Consider the following 19340-nt stretch of genomic DNA (forward strand, 5'->3'; position numbering starts at 1 on the left):
GCCTCCACAGCAGAGGTATTGTCTCGCAGCACAAAGCAGCGTGTGTGGGGCTTTCGGGAAGCTCTTTATTCCAGCGGCAGCACCATCAGAAAGTGAACACTATGCAAGTGTTAGCCGCTATCTGCCAGACATGCCAGAGATGGAAGCCACTCTGCGATAGCTGCACCACTCACTCTCACCGAGAGGACTTTGATTCTCCTGCCAGGCTCCTGGGCTCTCCCGGCCTATCTGCTGCCCCGGTGGTGTCGAGAGAGCCCTGCACTCAGCAGCACTTGCAGGCAGGAGCGGAGTGTACAGACAGACCTGGAGGTGGGGGGGGGGGAACTGGGCCAGAGCTCTCCGACGGCAGGGGAGAGGAAGCAGGAGGCAGCGCAGTGGGGGAAACAGAGACAGGTGATGCAGTGTTGGCAGGTGTGTGCGCGTGCACATCGGTGTGAGCTGCTCTGACCTTTATTCTGACTGACAGGTAGTATACTGCCCTCACAATGTGTTGCTCTTACAAAGCTAGACAGCTAGCTAACACTTGAGTTGTTGAAAATAATCCAGTCCTTGATAGTTTTCTTGTTTTATTTTGCAACTCTTTGCTGGTTTGTTTTTCTTTTCTTTTCTTTTCTTTTAGTTTTTGTAAAACTGTAACAAAACACAAAAGTATACATCAGCTACAGATACAGAAAACAATTAGGCAAACATGTGACTCCCAATTCTCTCCAATTAGCTAACGATGTAGCTTTAAATATTGGTTGGGAAACATAAAACTTTTCTACAAAATATTACACAATGCTGGAATAACGATTAATAAAATGAACTTACAGACAAATGGTGTCCAAGGAACAAACGTGTCTGAAGGACAGACGAAGACACCAACCGTACAGCTGGACGAGTTCTGCTTCACTGACCAAATTAAATTTGTAAACAATGTCCACTAGGTGTCAGTAAGGGTCCATAGTTTAACTTAAAATTTACCAACCAAACAAAACATAATGATGGAGTCAGCACACTCCCCGCTTGGCAAAATATTATTTTGACACCATAAGAATAGAAAACTGTCTCTGTCCATCTTCAAAAGCCTTCAGAAAGCAGAACAATAATTTCTGAGACAGGTCTGTGGAAAATCTTAGCATGTCCCCCTTTTGTAGTCTTCACTTCTACTTTGCGTACAATTTTGTCACTGCTTGGTAAGGTTTTCACAATAATTCCAATGGGCCAATCGTTCCTGTGGGCTTGACTGTCTTTAAGCAAAACAACATCTCCGACCTTTATGTTTTTCTCTTGCCGAGTCCATTTCCTGCGCACTTGTAGAGTGGACAAATATTCCTGTTTCCATCTCTTCCAGAAAGTGTCTGCAAGACACTGGACATGTTTCCATTGTTTACCTTGGAGAACACCCATCTTGAATTCACCAGAAGGAGCTGACACTGTGCTTGTCTTTTGAGTAAGCAACATGGCTGGAGTGAGGATTGTTGGCATCTCAGGATCATTAGACACAGGCACCAAAGGTCTGGCATTCATGATCGCCATGACTTCAGCCATGAGAGTGCTCAAAACCTCGTGTGTGAGATGAGTGTGTCCTGTTTGAAGTAACATAGCATCCAGAATGCGTCTGGATACACCGATAAGTCTCTCCCATGAACCACCCATGTGTGATGAATGTGGTGGGTTAAAGATCCATGTGCATCCTTTGCTTTGGAGATAGGATTCAACCACTGCCTCTTTGGAGATGATGTTCAGTTCTCTGCATGCACCCACAAAGTTGGTTCCCCTGTCAGATCTAAGAAGTTTAGCAGGACCACGGATAGCAAAAAATCTCCTCAGAGAGTTGATAAAGCTATCTGTTGACATGGATTCCACCAGCTCTATGTGCACAGCTCTGGTTGACATACAAGTGAAAAGTACTGCCCACCGTTTACTATTAGCACTTCCTCCTCTCGTGCGACGTGTACTAATGGTCCATGGTCCAAAGATGTCAAGGCCCACATTTGTGAATGGAGGTTCAGGTGTAAGTCTGTCTGTCGGCAGATCTGCCATTTTCTGTTTTTGTAGATGTCCACGTAGCTTGCGGCAGATGACGCATTTATGGATTACAGAAGACACTAGACGCTTAGCTCCAATAATCCAATAACCAGCAGCTCGAATAGCTCCTTCTGTTATGTGGCGACCTTAGTGAGCCACTTCCTTATGAAAAAATCTCACAAGTAATGTGGCAATGTGGCATGTTCGGGGAATGATCAATGGATGTTTCTCTTCGTTTGACATCCCTGCAGATGAAATACGACCTCCAACTCTCAGCAAATCATTACTGTCTTTCACGGGGTTAAGTTTCTGAAGTGGGCTTTGTTTAGGAAATGTCGCTCCTTTCTCAAGACACTTAAATTCGTCTTTGAAAGCCTCTTGTTGGATGTCATGAATGATTAGAGTTTCAGCCTTTTTGAGCTCCACCGTACTGGGTATTTTGGCAAAACATTTTCCTGTTTCACGTTTTGCATCCTCATGATTCTTCTTAAAGGAGACGGCGACACTCATGAGTCTGGCAATAGTGTTACAGAGTCTTGTCCAATCTGAGAATCGCTCAAATCGATGTGAACCTAACTGACCTGATGAGGTATGGGTAGTCAGAACTGTCACAATGGGTCTAATTTCAACATCCATTTCAGGTTCCACCAGACTGAAGTTGTTGGTTTCAGGGGGCTTTTCTGCAGAATCTGATGTCAAAAAACTGGGACCAGTAAACCAGCTGGTCTGTTGTAAGCACTCTGCTGCAGTAAACCGGGTGGCATGGTCTGCAGGGTTCTGATTTGTGGAAACATAACGCCACTGGTGTGGACAAGAGGATTGCCGTATTCTTGCCACTCTGTTGGACACATACACATAAAATCTTCTTGAAGAATTATGGATGTAGCCAAGTACAATCTTGCTGTCTGTAAAAAATGTAACTGCATCCACACTGATGTCTATTTCCTCTTGGATCACTTCGTACAGCTGTACAGCCAACACGGCAGCACAAAGTTCCAGGCGTGGAATAGTGTGTGCAGGTTTTGGAGCCAGCTTGGACTTACCCATAACAAAGCCAACGTGGTATGCTCCATCAACATCAGCTGCTCTCATGTAGGCTACAGCTCCTATCGCGAGTGTAGATGCATCTGAAAAAATGCATAACTCTCTCCTTAGCAGTGATGTGGGTGACATGGGAAAATAACTCCTCCTAATGTGTAGATCCTCCAGGACTGTCAGAGAGTTTTTCCATGCGTTCCATTCTGCTTCTTTCTCAGAAGGTAGTGGAGAATCCCACTCATCTTGTTGTGATGAGAGTTCACGCAGAAGAGCTTTTCCTTGCATTATTATTGGGGCCACAAATCCCAAGGGGTCAAAGAGACTATTTACTGTAGATAGAATGCCTCTCTTGGTGAATGGTTTTGGTTCACTTGAAACCTGGAATGTGAAGCTGTCGGTTTCTAAATTCCAAGAAAGTCCAAGGCTTCGCTGGAGAGGGAGGGGATCTGCACCAAGCTCCAACTCCTTCAAATCACTTGCTCGGTCTTCTTTAGGTAAGGCTTCCATTACTTGGTTGCTGTTTGATGCTACCTTGTGCAGTCTTATATTGGATTCTGCAAGCATCTGTTTTGTTCTTTTCAGGAGGTCCACTGCTTCATCAGGTGTGGTAACTGAAATTAGTCCGTCGTCAACATAGAACTGTCTCTCCACAAACTGTCTTGCATCAGAACCATGTTCATTCTCACCCTTTATAGCAGCTCGTCTCATGCAGTATATTGCAACGGCAGGTGATGGTGTGTTTCCAAACACGTGGACCTTCATTCTGTACTCTGCAATGTTCTTGTCAAGGTTATTATCTTCATACCAGAGGAAACGGAGATAATCTCTATGATCCTCTCTGACAAGAAAACAGTAGAACATTTGCTGCACATCTGCTGTCACAGCTACCAGTTCTCTTCGAAACCTCAGAAGAACTCCTATCAGAGTGTTGTTCAAAGCTGGTCCCTTCAGAAGTACATCATTTAAAGACACTCCTTCATATGCAGCACTTGAATCAAACACCACCCTGATCTGTCCTGGTTTTTTCGGGTGGTAGACACCAAATGTTGGAAGATACCAATGCTCTTTACCTTCTTCTAAGGGGGGTGCTAGTTCAGCTTGGTCTTTATCGAGCATTTTCTGGATGAACTCCTTGAAGTGTTCTTTCATGTCTGGCTTTTTCTCCAAAGTTTTTCTGAGTGAGTCAAGGCGCTTCATTGCATGTTCCCGGTTACTTGTAAGAAGTTGTCTTGGAGAGTAAAATGGTAAAGGGGCTACCCAGCTGTGCTCCTCATTTTGGTAGACTTCTTTATCCATAATGCTCAGAAAAGTTTTGTCGTTTACAGACAATCCCGATTTGTTATCATCTTTGGTTCTTTCAAATACTGCATGTTCGTGATTCTCTGAGTACATAGGTTGAATAATGTCTTCACGAGCAAGGGGGTGGATCTGATGTTGTGAGGTGCCATAGTTCTCCTTTATTCGGACACTGTTTGGACATGGACTGAGAAAGGATGTGCGCCCACTCTGCAACACGTTTGCCTTAAAGGCACTGACCTTTGTAGATCCATGAAAACTTCCCACACAAACATCACCTACTACAACCCAACCCAGGTCAAGTCGCTGTGCATATGGAGCATCATGAGGTCCATTTATTTGCTCTCTCACCTTATGCACTCGTAGGACATCTCTTCCTAGCAGCAGCAGGATAGGAGCATCTGGGTCCATTGTGCTGGGTCCACAATTAAATGCACGTCCCCGTGCATTTAATTGTTTTTGAGATGACTCTGCTAAACCTCTGCCCAAACATAGATTCATGCATAGTTGCATATTAAGACTAATGTGTAACCAGAGAGGCAGAAGAGAGTGTAGTCGATACAACCGTCGCTGTCAGGAAGGCAGAATAGGTTCCTCGTAAATTATTGATATTTCCAAGTAGCAGGATGGGGCCAAGACAGATGATGTAAAATGGCCTAAATGGATGGACAAACATATCATTTTTCTTTTTTGTATGACATTTAAAACTTAAAATGTAATAAAGGCGGTATTTCACCATAACAGATGCTATTCTAACACGATGAAGTGCTGGTTTCAAAGATTGAAGAAGCAGATATTAAATTCTGGCTGTGAAAGTAAAGCAATAACATCATGACTGTCAAAAAGCAGAGGCATTCACCATGAAATGCTCTCACTGGAAATTTTGCTTCCGTTAGAAAAGCCAACTTAAGCTTCAGTGCTTTTATTTAATACATGACAGCCAAAAAGTAATAACTGAAAAGGAAAGTAAAATATTAAAATGTAACTCATTTGTTTACATTTCTGTGATTGACAGAATTTTAAAAAAAATATGGAAAAATAAAAGCTGGGGTTAAAGTCAAAAATATTCCCTGCTAATGACTTATTTCACCAAGGCTTTTGTTTGTTTGTAGCGATGCAATATTGGTTGGTTTTATTATTGGATTTATAATAGGTGGATCAATATTTTGCTGAGATGTGTTGCAATTTCATTTGAGGAGAGTTAGAAACTCTGCTCTGCAAATGCATAAAGAAAGCAGGGATGTCACAGAGGAGATATAGGTACATAAAGTTTGATTTTGAATAAGTACAAAATTGCATTATGTATTTTTTTGACAGATGTTATTGGTCAATATGAGGAATTCAGTGTTCACTGATCATAAAAAATCTAAATGGATGGAAAGATTTATATTAATATTTTAAAGGTGAAAGTTGGAATTTATGATTTTAAAAAAAGTAGAAATACTCAGAATCATGCAACAAAGTCCACAGCTCTGCAAATGCAGATGTCAAAATGCTACTGCAGCCATGTGTGAAAGTGTGCATAACACAGATGTTATCTGTACTGATGCCCTGTGGGTCGAACAGCTGAGTTTCTGTAACATTTATATAACACTAAATATGTTTGCAAAGTTGCAAAAAGAGAAAAAGGATATTGAACAAAACATTTCCAAAATTTTGGGGGAAATCCGAGAGTCAGTGCTCCAAAGAAGTTTCTAAACTGAACTGAGGTACGAAAACCAGACAGATAAATAACTTTTACACAAACTCCTGGTGGGAATGCAAACAAGTATAGAAAACAAAGTCATATATCCTTTGTCATGTCAATTCATTTCCTTTTGCTTTAATTTTTAAGATTGGTCAGTTCGTCCAGATCATAATATGATTCTGTCAGAGTAAAACAATAATTATTTCAACATGTCCTTTTTTAATAGGTCTACAATAATAGTGAACCAGGTTACATAAATAAATAGTCTCGTTTACATGATGCAAGCTATGTTTACACATAGGAATAACCATATTAGTCAAGTTATTCATAGTAAGGATGGTGGTCTAAACTGAGTTATCTGCTTACAAAAAGAAACAACGAACACAAAATTTTCAGTAAAGTTTCAAAAACCAATGTAAGGTTAAAAATGTTACATCTCCACAGACAAATCAAAGGTATAGTTGAGTATCATCTGCATAAGATTACCACTCAGTCTTTATTATTGCTTGTTGTCACAAATGTCACATTCATAGGAATTGACTGGATTCATTTAATGTTCTGATATCTGATCTGTCAGGCGAGTTTTGTGTACAAAAGCTGCATCATTTGTAGCTTTGCTTTAATTCTAAACTGATGGGTTTCATGAAAAGTATTTATTATTGGTCAAAATTTTTATTGGTCAAAAAATACGTACAATATCCGGAGCTCTGTGATGGTTCTCTGAAGTTACATTCACTGGCCACTTTATTAGGTACACCAGGCTAGTTCTAGTTCCAGCCCTGTTTTCGCCCTCAGATCTGTCTTAATTCTTTAGTAGCATAGATTCAACCAGGTGTCAGAAACATCTCTCCAAAGTCTTGGTACATTTTGGAATGACAGATCAAAAGTTGCTGCAGATTTGTTGGCTGAACATTTAGTTAAAATGTCTCAATCCACTACATCTCAAATGTGTTCACCGCAGTGAACAGTGTCTGAGAAATGAGTTTAAGATTGAGCTTTATGACATGGTACAGAAGATGGCTACACTGCCACCATAAGGAAAAGAGGTGGTTAGTGACACTACTCAGGGGGATTGTGGTGTTCTACAATGCTCAATTGGCACTAAGTTGTCCAAAGTGTGCCAAGAAAACATATGCACCAGTTGCAACCTTAAAGAGTTTCTTCTACACAACTAGACTAGTCACTGGAAATCCCAAAGATAGTTGTGAGTGAAAGTCCCTGTAGATCATCTGTTTCTGGCCCATCTGGCACCAACATCTATGGTAAACCCAAAGTTATTTAAACCCCCTCCCCCTTTGCAAGTTATTGGTTTGAACTCAAGTCGTATTGAAGCCAACTAGATTTCTAATTGCATTGAAATGCTGCCAAGTCTTTGCCTGACTTATTTATGTAAGAAAGCAAATGAACAGATGTGCCCAAAAAGGTGCTCAGTGAATGTATACATAAACTACTATTGCTATATGGTAAGTCCTGTTTTAGTTTTTTTTTTCCTGCACCATTGCTCTTGTCTTGGTTATGGGTCCAAAACTAATTTGGTCACTAACTGCGTCTTCTATCCCAGGACCATGGCCCCCGGACACAGTGTAAAATGAGCACAATTCTCATAACAAGCCTGTATTAATTACTTTGGAGTACCCAAATGAGTTCCTGTGGGCATAATTTAATCACAAGACAAAAAAACACAATAGATCTTTAAAAAAAAAAACAACTTTAAAACCGTCTACTTTTTTTGTCCAATTTGAAACTCCCAAGGTGGATGACTGTGCAAGAACACAGACTAAACAGGACGCAAATGCAAAATGATCATAGGAGAGGAACTCATTATTGGCACAGTATAATAAAATCCAGCTGAAGGATGATAATAACGGACCCAAACAGGCCTGAGGGATTCCATTTTCCACTCTCATTACCCTGTAATGATTCAGCCAATCGTGAGCTGAGGTGAATAGAATGTCAGGTCCTGGAGAAAAGGGTCTTCTTCCTAATGCTCTTGGACACAAATCAGTGGCATTCGATGATTTCTTACCGAAGCATCAATGACAGAGGCACACTGCAATATACGTCCTGCGAAGGATCGGCGCTGTCCTTGGCTGTTTATCTAAATTGTGGCGGTAACAGGAGATTCATTATTTGTCAGAATTGACTTTGGCATAGAGATGCATCGCCTAAACGGCCACTAAAGGCAAGTGAAAACTCAGTATTAGAAAAGAATGAATACATTGCAATAATAGGGGCCTGAGTTTACAATTGAACTTGTAATAAGTTTCTAGTTTGTAGATGGCAGTGAATCACAGTTCAAGTCTGGGCAATAAGAACTGCTTCCTGGGATGCATTTGAGTCTGATTAGTCGGTGCAGAGGCCCAAAGCAAACTTTGTTTGTTTAACGTTTTGGATACATCCAGCAGATATAAGCATGTTTCTTTGTTGTCAATAATAATTTTCTCACCATGGCTAGTAAGTTACAGTTTAATATATATATATTTTTTTATATAAAAAAAAAAAAAGATCAGCCAGTTGTTGAACTTTGCATAATTTACATTTTTGGCTACTAGTAGGAATTTCCATGTGGTTGAAAAGTTGTTGTTGAACCATTAAATGTTTCTTTAAAAACAAAACAGAAAGGTGCATAGTGATGTAAGGTTGAAAACTCACCCTCGTTAGATTTATGAACTATAAAGTGAACAAACATGGGGATAACTAGAGCACAAATCAATTATTTGGGAAAAAAAACACATTCATCCCACCACTGTAATTTCAGTATGGATTATAACATCTCCCGTGATCTTAACTGAATAGTTTGGTTCTGTCATAGTGGGGTTACATGAAGAGTTTAAGAGTAGTCTTTACCTTATCAAAACAATTATACCATGTGATAATTGATATGATGACATCATATCACTCCAGATTAAGCCCACACCATAACATTAAAGAGAGTTACCAGTATGTACAGCGTTGCACCCAGTTAGCATTATTACTCGGGATGCCAGCAGTACAAAGGATTCAGAAAACCATAGTACGATTGAAATTGATGGTGTCAAATATTTACGCACTCATTTTATAAACTGATAAGAAACTCCTTAGAGAAGATGTGACACCTGTGGCTGTAAGTTTGCAAGAAAACAAAAATCATATTTGATGAGAATTATTGATGAGTACTAAATGCACAGCAGGATTATCACTGCCTACTGAAATTGAGATTTTACCTGACTCAGCAACCTTCTAACAGTCATGGAGGGTCTGGAGGCCATAAGTCAGTCTCAATCTGGTGTGAATGGAGCCTAAGGAACAGTTCTTCCCGTGTATGGTTACTTCTTTAATCTAAATTTCCTCTGATAGGCATCTACTGAAAACCAAACTATGCTTTCAAGAGTCTTGGGGGTTTTGTGTATTACATTTTCTCTGCTAGTAGAAATGCCGGTAAAATTATAATTTTCTTAATACTGTCAGCAGTCCAATCATAATATTTTATCTGAAGTATGGCTTTTACCGTTGTCGTAAGGTAGTCAAAAACTGTCTCTTTTTTTTGTTATTTTTGCTTCCCAATAAGTCGATAAGATATCTTGAAAGGAAGCAAAAAAGTTTAACAGTTTAAAAGGAGCTCTGGCACATTACGAAGTTACAGTAAATAATCGCAAATTAAGTTCCAACGTCTGATATCTAAAGCCGTTCCCTGAATAACAGTTTTAAACCATCTGACCTCAGGTGTACATTGTATGAGAAGAATGGGAGGACACTGAAGAATATATTGTTAGCTATGATGTGAAATATGCTACTTTACTTTTACTTATCTGTGCAACTACACCTGTGAGTAGAAACATCTCAGTGTTGTAGAATCAAATGTCATTAGATTCATATATTTTGGATGCTGCCTGCTCGCTCAACATTCATACATTCAGATAGTCAAACTTGGAAAAAGAAGAGGAACATGTTCCTGTGATCGTGTTCCTCGTTCAGTCATTCCCCCTAGAACAGTTTGATTAAGATCACAAGTTTGAGGATAGCCTAGATCTCACCTTCATGTGGTCTGTCTCTGAAAGGCTTGCTATTGAGTCCTTTTTAGGTGGTAGTGTGTCCCCCTGACCTGTTCCCATGCTACCCACTGCCACCCCTGCTGCAAAACCATGCGCAGAACCAGGCAAAGATGCTACAGGGAAGGCCCCCACTGACATTTGGTGGGGGAGTACCACCTTATGAGGTACTGCACTCCGAATGCTTGAGGGGCCTATTGGCGTCTGAGGGGGTCCAATAGAAGTGGAAGAAACTTGTATTGACTGGGGTGGACTGGGGACAGCTGGTTGCACCCCCTCATGAGGTAGTGAGGGCTGAGATGCTGACAGGGCCCTGACATCTTGGCTCAGGCTGCCCAGGTGCAAAGAATGGGTGCTCTTATGCATGTTGGGCCGGTGTGCAGGACTGGATATGTGCTGCTGAACTAGAGATAGCTGGGAGCCTGATATCGGACCAGTCAGCACACTGGATCCGTACTGGAATGATCGTCCTCCAGCAGCCAGTGGACTCTGAATAGGGGGACTGGCCAAGACTGGAGCAAAGGCACCGGAGGCAAGGAGTTGTGACTGGAGTGGAGAAGCAGAGACTGGGCTGGATACACTCTGCATCACCTGGAATCTCCTCACCATCCTAGGAGACTGCAAGGGCCCTGCTCCCACTGAGTTTCCTTGCATGGGGTTACAAAAATTCATCGCCACAGCTTGCTGCAGGGTGGCGATTGCCGAGTCTCGAGGCTGAGTGGAGGAACCAGGAGGAGAAAAGATCCCGCCGGGGAGCGGAGGGGTCAAGGACATTGCCCGTGGCCGTGGTACATCCACCTGCTGAACCATCTCCCGATCATATTTGACTATCTCCTGAATCATCTCATTCTCGTGGTTGTTGAAAACACCAGAGTTGAGATCATGCTGAACTTTGTGCATCAGGATCGAGTTCTTCTTGCCTGCAAGACATGAACACAGAATATTTATGTGTAGTTGAAATTTATTCTGTGTTGCAACAGAAGAGAACATTAGCCTACATCATTGTAGCATGGAAATACATTGTAGGAGTGTCATGAAGGTGCAACACCAAAGTAAAGTCCATGATACAAAGCAGTTGCCATTCTAAAAGTATTTTTATAGGGCCAGGATGGGAAGATATGTGAATTTAACCTTGAAACTTTCATATCTAAAGCCTGTTTCATGTTTCTATGCAAACTGGAGCCTACTGAAATAGAAACTAAATCCAACCCCTTTGGACATGGTGTTGATCAGCTTCTAGATTCCTGAGGTGGCCTGATGCACAGGAAAATTTAAAGGACAAGATAATTATGCACAGGGTAACAGATACAAAGTTAGTCATACAAAGTACAGTTGGGTGCAAAGGCATGAATTTTGAGGCAGATGGACAGCAGATTTAATTCCTTAAGTCAACCTTTGGCAACTGTTATAGTAGATGGCCTAACAGTAGCAGATATTTATAGCATCACTATAAAATTCAAGACATGCGATGCTGTGTAACAGATAGGTACAGTAGCATTGCCAACAGGGGGATGTTAAAAATGTCCTCTGAAACAGTAATAAATAAACAAAACATGAAGTATTAATAGAGGGGGTGGAGAAAACTCAAAACAAAAGACAGCAAGAAGTCTTTTATCTTGAAGCAACCTAGGCACGCAAAGTTTGGGATCACAAATGAATGAGTATTGGATCTAAAGATCCTCTTCAGAAATTACATTAAATTACATTTAAAAAATTGTTATTGGTAAATGTTAACTTGTCTGTAGATTATATTTTTAACTAAAATTATCCCACAATAGATAAAAGTAACCAATACTTAGGCTATTAATGCTTTCTTATATAGAAATTGTACCATTTACATACCAATTACAGAGTCAACAAAGAGTGGGGGTAACTAGTATTTTCTACTGTCATTTGTGGAACAGAAGCAGAACGGCACATTTGGGAACCACTAATTTAGGCTTCCACTATACACACAAGAGTCGGTCATGAACCGTCAACAACCCAACTGGGGCCTCAATAAATGTCAAATTTAAGTTTGGTTTTGATCAAAATGAAAGCAGGTGATTGTGGAATGAGTTCCTTGCTGAGCTGTCTACAAAGCTGTACCAATTAAATTCGTGAAAGCAGGTGTGAGTTCGAGCAGAGGTTCCGACAGGGTCAAGCCGCAGCTGTGGCAATTAAGATAAAAGGATAATTGGAACTAACCAAGACACTGCCAATTTACTGAGATGTGTGTTAGAGATGAATGTGTCTGAGTTTCCTGTCAATTAACAAGTACAAAGTGTGATGGAGATGAAAAAAGAGCTTTTACTCTCTTCTTAACAAGAAAGCCAGGTGCTTAGTGAAAATGATGCTTTTAGAACTGAGGAAAGGTGGTGAGACGAAGCACTCAAACTAAACATGCTGGCTGCTTAAGAAGGAGAATCAGATTCAGATGAAAGGAAGATTTTCCATCCATCCATCTATTATGTTTCACTTAATCCAGGATTGGGTCCGAGGGGCAGCAGCCTAAGCAGAAAAGTCCAGACTTCACTGTCCCAAGTAATTTGGGGCAGCTCCTCCAGGAAAATCCCAAGGCCTTCCCAGGTCAGTCGAGAAACATAGTACCCTAAGTCTTCCTGAGAATGTCCTCCTGGTGGGAGGTGGCTGGAGCCCTTCACCAGGAGGGGACCAGATACTCGAGCCACCTCTACTGGCTCTTCTTGGTGTCTCTACTCTAAGTCCCCTTCGAATATCCAAGCTCCCCACCCTGTCTTTAAGGGAGAGCCTGGACACCATGCGGAGGAAGCCACTTGTATCCACGGTCTCATTCTTTCTGTCACTACCCAGAACTTGTGACCATAGATGAAGGTGGGGATGTAGATTGGCCTGCGAATTGAGTGCTTCACCTTTTTGGCTTAGCTCTTTCTTCACCACAACAGGACTGCACAGCGCTTGCATAACTGCAGACACCACACTAATCCATCTAACAATTCCCATACCCATCTTTTCCTCATCCGTTTCTTTCTTGTAAAATGTGGAAAGAAGGAGGGAGGGATGAATGACTGGGACAAAGGGTGGGATTTGTACATTTTGACTTGTTAGCCTTCTTAGCTGCATCCCAATGATTTAAAATTTGTCATATTTTAGATACTATAAGAACATACATCAGCTAGACTTGAATTGAGTTTTGTTGTTGAGCTTCAGCAGCACATATGATGTGTTGTCGGTGGCTGTCAGCTTGGATCTCTTTGCAGAAAACGTGTTAGAAAACTGAATAGAAAGGTTAGATATTAGCACAACATCAAGGTCAATACGCCTTGTTCTTCTCTGATCCAAATGGTTTTTGTGAGAAAAAACACTGCAAGATAGATGATGATTTTAATTCTTTGGCCTGGCATATAGCATGGACTGAAAACTGAAAATTCATGGCTTACAAATCGTCATCTTCCTAAAATAATGAGCTAAGTAATTTTTTGTTAAAATTCGTTTTGGCAAAACAAATCACCCCTTTTTTTACTGCCTCAAGATAACTTAGGCAGGAGAATAGCTTTTAGCAAAAAATTTCTTAGGCCATTATTTTAAGAAGGTGATGAAATGTAAACTTAGTGCTACAGACTTCTCTAAAATATGGAGCGAAAGCTAAATGAATCCATACATAGTGTACTGTCACCTATAGAAAATTGGCTACAGAGCGAATCCTGCTGTCAGACCAATACATTTTTAATCTTACACCATACAGTCATGTAAATGTATAGGTGCTACTGCATGTGGTGATATCCCTGTTTAATTGTGTAAGCTCATCATTAGGTCATCACTGTGACAATTCTGTTGAACTTGAGTAAAATCTGCAAATCATATGTGAAATATATATGTTGCATCCGAGTAACAGCACTCATGCCACATTTTCTTAATATTTTAAAAGGTTTCTGGCAGCCTGCCTTATAGCTGGAAGTCAAATTATGTAAGCTATAGTAAAAGATGAAGAGGTTATGCTGAAGTGTTACTTGGTTAATGCTGTGTATCACTATATGCCATTGAAATGCAAGGTTGATGTGCAAAGGTGTGATAAAAAAGCAGCTTTTCTCCAGGCTATTGTGATAGTATGTCTGTTCATACACCCTAGAAAACTAAAATTAAAAAGAAAATGTAGTCCTTTGCCTGCAAAGGCCCTCTGCTGAGGAGTGATGAAATACAATTAGATACACAGTGCTTTGTGAGTATGACTGTGAAAAGCGCTCTATAAATAAAGCACTCTTTCATGCCACAATTGATTAAAACTAGGATTATGACTCTTTTGAATGAGTTGGTTCAACAAAGCTGCCTCATTTATAGAATTTAATGGAAATCTACAGTGTAACGCAATCTTTGAATCACTGCTTTCGCGACAACACTTTCTCGTCAAGTTTTCCGCCACTGTAAAATAGTTTCTTCGGCTCAGCCTGCAGCTTATGAGTGAGTGTTTCTGGTACATGTCTGGTAACCATTAAAATAGAAGGACACATATTGCATCAGCAATATATCAGACAGTCACCCCTTTAGATAAACTCTTAATTTATCTTTATTTTAAGATACTGTTGATGAAACAAAAAAGAAAAGCATGTGTGACTACTGTTTAACTCGCAAAATGCATGTGTGGAGCCTAGAAGAGCTGTTTGTCTGCTGGTTATGCCTTGAAACAGTCTTTCCCCAAATAAGTGAGCTGTCAAACTGATGGGGTACTCATGCACAAAATTTGGCTGCTATGGCAACACCTGACAGGTGGTGGCTGCGGAGCTTTTGGTACACATGTCAAATGTGGTCATGCGACAAACAGCAGCACAGCTGACCTCCAGAAGGTGGTGGGCAGACGTTGTTCACATTGTGAAGAAAAATAACAACAGAGTGTCAGAGTGTGTGTGTGCGGGTAGGCGTGTGTGTGTTTTAACTTTAGAGGGCAATATTCCCTGAAAGCATTGAGACATGACAACATAAACAAAGAATGTTTAAGTGTCACTTCCTGCAATGCTGTCACAGTTGTCAGACAGACCAGTGTTTTTGAAACAGACATCTCATAAATAAAAAATACCTTTTTTTTCCTATCACTGCATTTTATGAATCAATCTTATGAGATCAACTTACTTGTTTTTTTTATATTTGTGTAAAAGAATTGTTGACCAAAAGTTTGTTTGAGCAGACACATTCAGATACAACTACACTTAATGCATCTAACAACTACCAAAAAACAGCTGGTATCATGGACTCAGATCTAAATATTAATGTAAACTCACCAAATCAGCCTAGTATCATTTTAAAATTGGTTCCAAAGTAAAGCATTTCTTGTCAAAGGAAGAGACAGAAAAACTGCTACTCACTTTTATTTTCCCATTAGATTATTGTAGAGTTGTTTTTTCATTACATACATTTTAGCAATGTCAATATGAGGTGCATAATCATATATTTTTAAAAATAGTTTTAAAGCCTTGAACTCACACTTCTTTACTAAACAACCTTATGTATTGTTATTACTGCTGACGAAAATGAATGCTGAAGTCGTCCACTGCTTCTGTTCGTCCAACAACATGATGGTCTTACCTATCCTGTCCAGTCGGTCGATGGCAACTGTCTCAAAGGCCCTCCTCATCATGGGATACTCTTCCAGCACTTCATTAAAATTGTCCACTGAGAGAGAGTACAGGCGGCAGTAGGTGTCAGCTCGAACACTGGCTGTCCTTCTGCCTCGGGTCAGCAGACAGATCTCTGGAGGGGAGAAAAAGGAAGCATAAAGGCATGACTAGAAACCAGAAAATTGCAGACTGACAGACTTTAGGCCATCAGGAAGTGAGAAGGGCTCCAAAAGTGAAGCGCCGCATTGAAACAAATGCTAACCTTTTTTCCCCGCTGAAGAAGAATGAAGGGAGTGCGTAAATATGTGATCCAAATCGCAGTGATTTTCCGTTGCAGGAATTACGCATAATTAGTTTGACCAACTAACAAAACTGTGTGTTTGCACTGCACTGACAGCTGTGTTAAGGATGCACTATATTTAGAGATGTGCAGCTAAGCTTCATTACTTCACTTGTTCCTCCTCCTTTCCTTCAGTATTTCTTTTTTACCCGTAGCTCTACTTTTTTTGAGGGCTGGGGCTGACTGTTGTCTTGACAACCACATGCCCTCCTTTTCCCTCGCCTTTAAAGGTCGACCTCCTCTGACTCTCAGCGGAAAAGGGAGAGAATAACAAATCAGAAGAATACTCCATTAAGAAACTAAATAAAGGTTCTGCACTAAAATTAACTGTGAGTGCCTGAGGAATTTTGACATCATTTTATAAACACAACCCTACTCACCATTAGCAATCGGGTGATTTTTCAAACAACAATCTGTCTCTTAGAGGTTTGTTTGTTCTTTTGGAAAACGTGTGTTGTCTCTCAACAGATGAGGAGTTTGAGAAAGTTTCATATTACAGTAAAGTGTTTTAGTAAAACATTTAACAATAACTATGTCTGAGAAAAACAGCACCAAATTCATACCAACATGGCCTCCGCTCTGAGACGCTGAGAGGTTGACTGACAAATGTCGGCCAAGTTTAAAAATGTCTCTAACTGATCCAGCTTTTAACCAAATCAATCGCACTTACAAACATGCCTGCATATTTATGAACCAATACACAGGTCATTAGGAAACTTGAGGTTAAGTACTTTGCCTACCGGGACACGTTGACATGTGGCAGGACTCAGGAGCAGGCTGGAATCAAACCCACAGCTCTCAAACACTACTCTTCCCACTGAGCCACAGTCACCCTAGTAAGGCCAAAACACTGAGCAATAATCTAATATTATTTATTTGTGCGTAACTCCTCCATCTTCTGCTGAGAAAAACTACATTTTAGATTCACTTATTGCTGAATAAATCAAATGAATTCTCTGCAGACCGACCAACTGATCAAACTTTACAAATTATAGCACACAGGGTGACGCATTTCTCTGATGGGAGCAAATGAGTTTCTTCAAAATCAGTCAGATGCACAGCTAGCTCATGTGTTTGGTTGGTTAAAGCAAAGTTAAATTAAAATTTGACAACTTTTGCTGGCTATAAGCGTTCAGTCCATGGAGTTTTTTTCAGTTTCATGGAGCTCAAACCTTTTGAGCTACCAGAAAAATCTGGACTGATAACCTTGGAAAAAATATCAGCCCAATTCAACCTGACAACATTTAGTAAATTCACAGTCATTTAATCTCAGGTTGTTATGCAAAATTTATAAAATTAAATTTAATTCAGTTTGTTTATATAGTACTAATCCACAACAAATGTCGCCTCGAGGCACTTTACAAATTCCAATTTATCTTAGTTATCAATCAGTATAGGAAGCTCAGCTAACTATTCAAAATAGTTTAACATTTTTCTATCCACAGAAAGCCCATGTAATTAAAAACATAATCATTATGGCTCATTTCATTCAATTGATAAAATGATAAAAAACGTTAATTTAAAATTGCAATCAAAAATGTTTCATCTTAGATTGTCTTATAAGAGTGAATTTTCACATAAATGACATGTATAATGCAAATAAATACACTTTTTATATGTGATAGAGTTTACACAAGTGTCTGTTCTCATTTACTATCATTTTTTAAAAAAACAACACAATACCTTATTTAAATATTTTGTATTTTCAAGAAATGGTCACGTACCTAATCTCCTTTTTTGTCTTTTGAAACAAAAGTGATTTATCTGCACTTTAATACCAAAATGTAACAGTGTTTGGATGTGAAACAAAATATACTTATACAACAAGTTTGTCAAATGAGAAAAAGTAGGACACCCTGCCCCTTACTTGCTAGTGTGGTAGCGCTTTGGTTGAAATTACTTTAATGAGACGCTTCCTGTGACAATCTACCTGTCTCTGAACTTGCTTGGATGGCCACATCCAGATGTGTTGGCAATTGATTTGAATGCCATCCATTCGTGGAATATTTTTTCCAAATATTCTCTTGAGAGCTCTTTAAAATCTATCCCACACTCACAAGCTGTTGAAATCTGCTGCCCAAGGGCCTCAGAGAGCTTTTTCAATCTCACCATAGCGTTCCCCATCACGTCAACAGCCAGGAGCAAATCAAACTGAATGTCTGAAGATTAAGCTAGACAGACCACCTCCGAAATGCAGAGTTACAATGTTCTAAACATGTACTCCTCATGTGATATGCCTGTGTGTAAATTGAGCCATATTTAGTGGGAATAAATGTGTACAATTTACTCTACTCAATAAAGATGCAGAAAGATCACTTTGGATGTTACCCAGGTTATATTGTAGCACAATGGCTACAGATAAATCTCAGCATATTTTCAGTTAGGTTGCTGATTTACCGCATTTGCTATATTTTGCATGACATGCGCTAATAAGAACCTTTTGAAGATTTCAGGGACACGATAGTGAGAACGTTTTGGCGCTCCACTTTCTGTGCGAGTTACTGTTCGCAAACTGACCAAGACATCATTTCATAAACCCTCACCTGGGATCTTTGTGGTTTCTCATAACGCACACATTTGCATATTACCAGCATCATTAGTGGCCAGTGGGCAGTGCATTGAAAGGATAATAACGCTAATGAAACCACGAGGGCTGAATAAATTGTTCATACCACCAGCTGGCCAGTTGTAGTTCATGGTGCCATCCTTAAAGATGACAATGAATGCAGAGAAATACTGGAAATTCAGAGTGGACGTTAGCAGGAACATGAATTTTCATGAGGACATCTTGGACCCATTACCTTTATTCCTTTACAAGAGGCTCTATGTTTTGTTTTGGGGGTTTTTTGTGCAAGACCAATGCATTATCTTTATGTAGTCATGACAGGTAAACATAATATATAGCATACTGGGAACTAAGAAAGCAAAAGTTCTATTAAAGATACTTGAATCCAGAGTTAATGGGTAGCTCTGATATTTTGCAGAACAATTGCAGCAGCTATTTTGGGACCTTTTAGTGTAAAGGATTTATAGCTGGAGTTATTTGTAGCATATGGAGATGTCCAATTAGTGGTTGCAGATTTTGATATGGCCCATATGGGCCGTTGAACAGGGAGGCATTAGAAACAAAGGGTGGTGGTGGGGTGGGTGGTACAAAAAAATACAACTTCACCTGCACACATTTTCTATTGCTTTCTAGTATGTGTAGAGTTTGAAGAGTTGTTAATACGAAGGTATTGTTGTTGTGGCTCATTCTGTCCAGAACAGAGCAACCTCCTTGATCCAATCTTATTGACGTATTAGGATGACCAAGACAAGGTGACCAGTCTGTCGCAGGGCAACACAGAGACAGACAGGACAAACAACCATGTATA

At 40.1% G+C, this 19340-nt stretch overlaps 2 protein-coding genes across 2 annotated transcripts in view; both read right to left on the reverse strand.

Moving 5' to 3' along the window:
• Positions 1–582: 582 nt before the first annotated feature.
• LOC114151370 (uncharacterized) lies at positions 583–2108 on the reverse strand. Its single transcript, XM_028028534.1, has one exon. It carries the CDS (start codon positions 2023–2025, stop codon positions 1060–1062), a length of 966 nt encoding a protein of 321 aa, XP_027884335.1. The 5' UTR covers positions 2026–2108; the 3' UTR covers positions 583–1059.
• Positions 2109–6134: 4026 nt separating this feature from the next.
• Positions 6135–19340, reverse strand: part of hcn2b (hyperpolarization activated cyclic nucleotide-gated potassium channel 2b) — a 46534-nt gene continuing 33328 nt past the window's right edge. The window contains exons 7-8 of the mRNA XM_028026664.1: positions 15595–15759; positions 6135–10979 (exon numbers count right to left, since the gene is read on the reverse strand). Of these exons, the coding sequence (XP_027882465.1) occupies positions 10015–10979; positions 15595–15759 (1130 nt within the window). The 3' untranslated portion in view covers positions 6135–10014. The remainder of the gene's footprint in view (positions 10980–15594; positions 15760–19340) is intronic.

The sequence above is a fragment of the Xiphophorus couchianus genome, chromosome 9, assembly GCF_001444195.1.
Source record: "Xiphophorus couchianus chromosome 9, X_couchianus-1.0, whole genome shotgun sequence".
NCBI lineage: Eukaryota > Metazoa > Chordata > Actinopteri > Cyprinodontiformes > Poeciliidae > Xiphophorus > Xiphophorus couchianus.

Coding starts and splice junctions, on each gene's coding strand:
- LOC114151370 (XM_028028534.1), bottom strand. CDS start 2,025: ATGGCAGATCTGCCGACAGACAGACTTACACCTGAACCTCCATTCACA.